This window comes from Asterias rubens, chromosome 16, assembly GCF_902459465.1.
Source record: "Asterias rubens chromosome 16, eAstRub1.3, whole genome shotgun sequence".
NCBI lineage: Eukaryota > Metazoa > Echinodermata > Asteroidea > Forcipulatida > Asteriidae > Asterias > Asterias rubens.
In genome coordinates, this window is record NC_047077.1 from 3,781,887 (window position 1) to 3,790,607 (window position 8,721).

The 8,721-nt window shown below is 36.5% G+C and overlaps 1 protein-coding gene across 1 annotated transcript; it reads left to right on the forward strand.

Annotated features, from left to right (window-relative positions):
* The first annotated feature begins 17 nt into the window (after positions 1–17).
* On the forward strand, positions 18–8,721 carry LOC117300962 (angiopoietin-1 receptor-like). Its single transcript, XM_033784830.1, has 11 exons — positions 18–328; positions 545–802; positions 1,266–1,485; positions 2,167–2,452; positions 2,899–3,009; positions 3,346–3,503; positions 4,193–4,306; positions 5,127–5,197; positions 6,089–6,129; positions 6,697–6,793; positions 7,868–8,721. Exons 3-11 carry the CDS (start codon positions 1,483–1,485, stop codon positions 7,971–7,973), a joined length of 987 nt encoding a protein of 328 aa, XP_033640721.1. The 5' UTR covers positions 18–328; positions 545–802; positions 1,266–1,482; the 3' UTR covers positions 7,974–8,721.

Below are 8,721 nucleotides of genomic sequence, written 5' to 3' on the forward strand. Positions count from 1 at the left end.
GGAAAGCCAATAGCGACAAAAAGTCACTTTCAAAGTGGCTAACCTCTAATCGTTATGACACTTTCTGTCAACAACAAACACTTCTTGAACCTTGTCAACTTCTAATGGTGGTTTGAATTCAAACGTATTTAAGTTGATCTTCGTAGATACCCAAAAGTATTTTGAAATGAATAATTGTAACACAAGTATGATTGTTGATTAATAGATGTAAACGAATGCAGCGACGGCTCGAATGGCTGTCACGTGAATGCTGACTGCACCAACACACAAGGTAGCCATACGTGCACATGTAGAGCTGGCTACACTGGAGATGGAACCTGGTGTACAGGTGCATTAACACATTCTCATTGTTATCAAATGTATTGATTTGGTGTCAAAAAAATTACCCCACCCTTGTCTTGAACCTTTTGTAAACTTTTTTAAAAGGTTATTTTTGTTATGCTGATTATTAGATATACATAAACCATTATCAATCAACTTTGAACCGTTTCTTTAAATTTGTAAAAGTCAGTTTTATTTGACGTTTTATGTCTGGTCTTTGTAGATAACGAGCCTCCACAACTTCAAGCTGGCACCTGTCCGTCAAATATAGATGAAGTTGCAGAAGCTGGGATGTCAGTCAAAATGGTGACTTGGATTAATCCATCAGCTAGTGATACTACTGGTGTTGCTCCAACTATTGTATGTACACCACAGTCTGGCAGTGACTTTATGATTGGTACTCAAGATGTCATATGTTCAGCTATTGATGCAGCTGGAAATTGGGCTACATCTAACTGCACTTTTACAGTCACAGTAACAGGTTACATTTGCTTTGTTTGACTTCATCTCCTTCAACGGTTATCAATATCTTCATTTATTCTGCATAGGCCTATTTTATATCTATAATCAATAGTTATCATCTCTATTATCGTGTCCGAAACATCTCCAACCTAAACTTTAAAACTATCTCCACCATTTACTTCATAATCGACTCTTTCACAACTTTCTTCTTCATTACGTCTTCCTCATTATCTTCATAAACATTTCCATCATCTTCATATTCATTTCCATCGTCATCTGTTTCACTGGATCTCTTTTTTCACCCCACCTTCAGCATTTTGTTGTGGTGTCTTTTCCGAAAGGGTCGTCAAAGTCATTGGTATACCTGACCATTTCTTATTCATGTTTTTAAATGTACGTAATGTTTGCAATGACACCACTGGTAGAAAAAAAACATTCCGTTGAATTATCTTCTTAAGAAGTGCCGTCGTCTATGGTTTCAGATGATCGAACGACTACAAATGCATCCGGTAAATCTCAAACATCCAGCAATGTTCTAATTATAGTAATTAGTGCAAGTGGTTTGACAGTGATTGTCATTGTCATTGCGTTGGTGGGGTCATACTAGTCAGAAGGAGGCATCGTCAGAGAGACAAAGGGGCAAATATTATTGCGAGGAAGCAGAGAAATACGAAGAGGCGAAAAGAAGTTGCTCATGAAATGGTAAAACATCGATAAAACTTGTATTGTATTGTTTGTGGGACTTTTTGAATCAATGTCGAGTAATAATTTACGACACACTTTGCTCCAAGTATCAATCATATCTCCTGATTGCAGTGACCGACCCCTATGGTGGCCTTGAAGGGACACACAAGACGTAAATAATGACGTCATGACTACTTGCCCCTGAGGTCACACATTGACACAAGTGCACACCCCCCCCCAACTTTGATATATATAAAAAGAAAATCATTTTTGTGAGTTAACTCAATGACCAAAAGGGACACCAACGACGTTGATATCGACATCATTATGCATGGAAGGAATTCACGGCTTGTCTTAGACACGAAACTTGTTGGCAAAATATGCCTTGTTGAGGTTGTAGTAGCAGATAAGAAATTTGCAATTATATTTCATTACTCTTGACGAAAGTACGGACCCTGAAATTTGTGATAAACTTTAAAGTCTATTGTGTCCCTCCGTACATGCCACTTGTATTTGAAATGGGGGGGGGGGGGCATATTATACTCAGATTATGCTTTTGAAAAGTTGGCGCAATCGTAATTTTTCTTTTCGCAGTAGAATCCTGGGTATTTGGTAGAATCCTGCTTTTACAATTCTCTGTATGCAAGGAAGTGGCGGTCGGTAGTAACTTTTATTCATTTGAATACTTACAACAAACAGAATGGGTACGAGAACAGCGTCGTTGGGCAGCTGAGTGTATCACTGGATTGCCATGGAAACACTGCACAAGCAAATGAGCACAAGAATACTGAAAACGTAGCAAGTAGTTCGGCAAATATCTACGAGGAAGTTGGTCCAGTACCCTGGGCTAGCAGCTGGATAATTCCATGGAGCAGTTTGGTTTTCAAGAAGGTCTTGGGCAATGGACACTATGGGGAAATACGCAAAGGTGTAGTGAAGCTACAAGATAAGGTCACTAAGTTAGCAGCGATTACTCACCTTGAAGGTATGGTTACTAGACTTATTTGGGTTATGTTGTGCATGGGGTCTGACTATCCATTGACATGATGATTTTGACCAAAGGGATACATATTTGTTTGACAAAGTGAACACGTCATCGCTTCGCTTTTGTTTGCAAGACCTATGAGGGGACACGTGTTTTAGTTGTTGTCTTTCCATGCTTGTATTATTTTACCAGCAAAAGGGGAAAACAGGAGACAAAAAGGACCTGACTTATTTTGTTTTGTTTGTATTGTTTTAACTACAAAATAGATTAGGACTAAATGAATGCATTCGTTTGGGTTGTTTTGATTCTTTTCTAGATATTAATAGACGAAAAATGATAATAACAAGGACTGGAAGTTTAGGGGGATCGAGCGTACCTATGTAGGTGTGTAATTGATGGTGTTATCTTGATGTTAATGAAATGTTTTTCCTTGTGTTTAAATCAAGAAAATGCTTCAGCATTTGACACCGAGAAATTCATGGAAGAGTTTCGAGCAATGTCTACTATTGGTAAACACGCAAATATTGTGAGCATTCTGGGAGCCTGTCTGAAAAAGGGTGAGTTTTTATTGCTGTAAAATTGTTGTCTACATTGGTGTATGTTTAAGTGCACGGGTTGTTTGGGCTGTTCGGGTTGTTTGGCAGTTATTTATCTGGTCGTTTCCCTTTTTTCGTTAACTTGTTTAATAAATTTATCTTTGTACACAAAACAAACAACTTGTTGGCTATATAAAAAAATATATATATTTAAAATGACTAGCCATCGCCTTCCGACAACACACCCAATATTTAATGTGTTCCAACAATAACCATAGGCTATAGTTTGATTAATAAAGTATTAATATTGAATTAAACATTCGAAACGAATTTGACAGCACGTTAATTATCTCTTAGACGTGTGGTATGTTGCCTGGCAATATCTACCAAAAGGTAACATACACTCCTTCTTAAGAAGCAACCAGGACAAAGAAATGACCAAGGTGTCTCCAGCGAATCTGTTCCAGTTTGCTCTGGATGTTGCTAAAGGGATGCAACACATTGCTGAATCCGGGGTATGTATGCCTTACCATCAGGTCATACGTGTTTTATAATTCATGACAGTGTCACATTTGGAGGTACCGTACGTATGTCTCGCTAGTGTTTCAACCTATACAATAAAGCAACCATCTTTTCCAGGATCATAACTTTAAACAAACCGCAGTTGGAAAAGGTCTAATTTAAAGTCACTGCACACTTTTGGTAATTACTCAAAATAATTGTTAGCATAAAAACATAACAACAGCTGTTGATAGTAAAAAAAAAATCGAAGTTAGTGACATACAGTTTAAGGAAGAGGTTTTCTCATCAAATAATAAAAATACTTTGTGCAAGAAGGGTATTTTTTCCTGCAACTTCGATGACCAATATTGAGTGAAAATTTTCACAGGTTTGCTATTTTATGAAAATGTTGGGAGACAGCATGTGAGGATACTGGTCTGTGACATTTACCTGTGGACAAAATACACACTCGTGATTGATTTCTGCTAAAAAATGTATGAATAAAATGAATAAAATAAGTTGGTAAAGTGTATACAATCGTCTACTTGGGAGTCCCGAGGGCTAAATGTATATTATAATGTTCAATATTGTCATAGCAATTAGGCGACCAAATGTTGGTTAACTAAAGTGTGGGACTAACATGACAATTTGCGTTCAGTTTCTTCCATACCAAACATGATGAAGAATGTTTTTATATATTCAGTTTGTTCACAGCGAATTGTCATCGAGGAACATCGTCCTCAATAATGACATGGTTGCCATGGTTACTGGGATTGGACTGTCAAAATCAGCCGATATTTACGTCGAGACTTCTGAGGTAAATCAATCAGGCTGAGGCTGAACATTAAATGTCGACAAATCAATCATTAAGAGCATTCCTTCTTAATCATGATTAAATACATACAATTATGATTTTTGGGGTTGAACAAATAATTGGAATAGAACTAGAGTTGGATTTGAACCAACGACCTCCGGATTAAAGGCAGTGGACACTATTGGTAATTTCTCAAAATAATTATTAGCATAAAACCTTTCTTGGTGACGAGTAATGGGGAGAGGTTGATGGTAACAAACATTGTGAGAAACGGCTCCCTCTGAAGTGCCATAGTTTTTGAGAAAGAAGTGATTTTCCACGAATTTGATTTCGAGACCTCAGATTTAGAACTTGAGGTCTCGAAATCAACCATCTAAACGCACACAACTTCGTGTGACAAGGGTGTTTTTCTTTCTTTCATTAATATCTCGCAACTTACATGACCGATTGAGCTCAAATTTTCACAAGTTTGTTATTTTATGCATATGTTGAGATACAACAACTGTGGAGGCTAGTCTTTGACAATTACCAATAGTGTCCACTGCCTTTAACGTGCCGGCGCTCTACCAACTGAGCTATTTAGCCCTGTGTTGGCGGTGTCCCTATTTTGTCAATATCTTTGTTCGGGGTGCCATGTCAGAAGCCATACAACCGTTAACTGCCGTGTAGCCGGGGAAAATCATTTAAAAATTTACCCAGTCGGTTTCCCTTGTGGTTTATATTGATACATACAAGAATATAAGAATGTTTGACATTTGGATTGATGTTTCAATTTGGATTGATGTTTCATGAACATTAAACGGCGATTGTTGGTTGTTCTCAGGTATGGGATCCTTGTCGCTGTTGGGCCCTGGAGTCACTGACTAACAAGACATTCACTACAATGAGTGATGTGTAAGTAAAAGACTACCTTTTTAAGTCCGTTACTGCCTTGCAAAGTACAGTACATTACTAAAATAGGCCTTGCAATATTTTTGAAAATTTGCTTTCGTATTTTCGAGTTCAAATGTAACAATCTAAGAAAGCAGTTACCATTAGATTGTTCGAACGTTCCCTTAAACCTATTAGCTGACATTGGGCTTTGATATCTACATCGGAAGAATGCAATGCAACGTATACAATATATTGCGTGTAACTTGAAAAGACCAGTTTACTTCGTTTAGCTTCGCAAGCTTGCATTGCCTTAAGAAAGGTCGAAACACAACCACAGGATAATCAGAATATTGTATAAAGCTAAGCCTTATTTATATCAAATGTGATCCAAATCCACCAGTTGTACAAAAGTTTCAATAGTGCACGTCAAAATGTTGAGCAGCCCTTCACACCAATAATTTATTTTGAGCCCACACATAACCACCACAGAATCAGGAAAAGCAGGACTTACTGAAACTTTAATCGAGAATTGAATATTTTATAGGTGAGTCTCTTGTGTAATTTGGTTAAATGAGACATTATCGAGTAAAACTATAATCTGTGACGTCATTCTTTTGATTAACTGTAGATTCGTTGCAAAATAAAGTGCTTTTTCAACTTGAAATGAATGTCTCTCCAAATTGAAAGATAACATGATGTGCAAAAAAAGCTGAAAACATTATTTTAACTTTAAAAGGAAATTTACAGTTTAAACATTACATTTTGCCTTTGAATCCAACGAATCTACACTTTCTTGTCCATTCTCCTTAACTTAATGAACACTTGTTTCTTACAATTAAATCAAACTTCTCAAACCATCTCATCAATTTGACTAGGTTTCATAAAGTTATTTAATCTGATTTTGTTGACCAGGTGGTCGTTTGGAGTTGTCGTCTGGGAAATAAAATCTCTGGGTATGTTTGAAATAAACATAATTCGACTAATAGTCCCTAGTGTTCATAAAGTTGGAGGAATAACGAAACTAAATCTGTCAATACATCGTTTATTTTACAAATTAAAGAGACTAATCGTTATTGATTCGGACGATCAAGCAAATCAATTGTTTTAAAAATACTGACAGGCCTAAACAAGTGTAAATGAACTAACTACGAAGATACAAAAATAGTAAACAAAAAGAAACATTAGTATAAAATAGTTCACTCAAAATGAAAAACAAGTCATGAAGGTTGAAAGATCTCTCAATTTGTTGATTGTTCTTTGCCAGCTGGGATCGAGCAGAGTTCAGAAGATTGTGAAGAGAATGAAAATGCTGTTATAACGTTTAAATATTTGATGAATGTTTTATTAAAACGGTATCAATCCGCCAGCGTTGTCTCAAAACAATGTAAATCTATTGTTTGTTGTGTATTACAAATAAATATTTGGTAAAAACTTCCGGGAAGGGGCTTGATTGAGTTTATTTTAATGTAAAGAAATCAATGTGATGTTTTACTTGACACTACGATGTTATTTCAAAACAGGTCAGACCCCATACGCTAGCACTGAATCACAGGATCTACTATCGATGTTGACGACTGGTTACCGTTTGGCTAAACCAAGGAAGTGTTCTGATGAAATGTAATAATTATGATAAGTCTTATTTACTCGTTTTATTTGATCAAGGTTCATTTGGTGTATGAAAAGTATTACATGGGCAAAGATCTTTGTTGTTTTGTTTTGCAATTCAATATATTGTCACAATGGTCTATTCATTTTTGCGTTTGATCTTAAAAGAAAAAGTACATAATTTTAATTTGTCAACAAAACAGTTGCTGGCAGTGTAAGCACTTTATGTAGTCCACCAGATACATAAACTGACAAACCTGTAGAAGTTTGATCGGCCATCTGAGTTTCAAGAAAATGGCAAAAAACGAACAGAGGACCTACACATTTTGCATGACATCGATTTAAAAACAACAATACATAAATAAAACGCTCACTGTTTATACCTCTCCAGTTTTTCTATTTTGCAATTTAAATGCAAAGTTAGGCTTAGGTAAAGATTCTTTGGAAGGTTAACCCTTTTTGTTTACATTTTTATGAGCGATAAACTCCAAACTAGAAATTGGATATTTATTTCTCTTCAAATAAGACAGTTCAGACAGAAATGTTTTCTACTGTAATCATCATTAGACCTTGTATACAAGCTTTATGTAAATCTGTGTTCTTCACGATTTGTGTTTCTTACCAATTCTGTACTCTTTAAGAAAGAACATTAATGAACTTATGCAAACCAGATTTAAACAGTAAATGTACACTTTGTTTACACCAAACACTGAGTTTTCACAAAACATTTTTAAACAGCCGTGACACTTGTGTCATTAAGCAAGACACTTTACCATTGCTTCGTCCTTCAGACGGGACGTAAAACCGTTGGTCCCATGTGTTGTGTAAAGCATGTAAAAGAACCCAGTGCACTTATCGAAGGGGTTCGCCCTGGTGTTCCTGGCTTAGGCACCTTGTAAACCCATATAAGGTGCTAAATAATTGGGTCTCAAAATTCATCACTGCAATAACCTATCTTTCTGAAAGTTTGTATTTACTCAGCGCATTGAGTACCTTGTTTGGTAGATACGTGCGCTATATAAGACTTCCATATTATTTACGCTATTCGTTTAATACTTTGTATGATGATCGAACGTTATTTTACAGGTATAACCTGATGCTACGATGCTGGCAGAAAGATCCGAACAAACGACCAAACTTTGACCAAATTCTTGTAGGTCTGACAACGATGAGTCGAAAGCACAAGAAATAAATACAATGGAAGCCCCCCCCCCCCCCCAGTGAAGCAGTTAGTTTAAATTCGCCTTTGTAGTTACTGCTCACAAACAAACAAGTGAAGATCCAAGCGCAATGCTAGGCCTACTATTTACGTTTAAAACTAAGAATTATAACAAACTTATCATATTAGACAATAACTCCGGGGTATCGTTATGAATATAAAACTAGAATAATATAGAAGTCCTGGTAGGGGCCATTTGATTTTGTCAACTTAATACTGATCAATAGGCCGAATTATCAATAAAGATGTGCACAACAGATGCACAAACGGCTTCAAAACGCATGGCAGGCCTACAAAGGTGCTTCCTTTTGATTGGTTTAGAGCGCATCATAATTATGATATGTAATATATTGACTGATCGACTGCGTGAATGTGACGCGTTATAAGCAGCAAACAATGTAGTACAAAATAGCAAATAATGTATAACCCAATAGGAACCAACAACCAATTACATACGAGCAACAGTTGCTCCTTTGTGTCTAAAAGCAATACACATCTGTAATGGTAAAAACCAATTTTAACTGTAATTTGACTGTTTTTACTTGAAGGTTCACACTGGCGGTGGTCCCTCCCGGAGAGTAGTGGTTTTAACTATAGCACTTTAAGCTGTCCGTTTGTATAATGGTACCCTGCATGTGTACCAATCAACTTAAAGACAGTGGACACTACTGGTAATTGTCAAAGACCAGTCTTCTCACTTGCTGTATCACAACATATACAT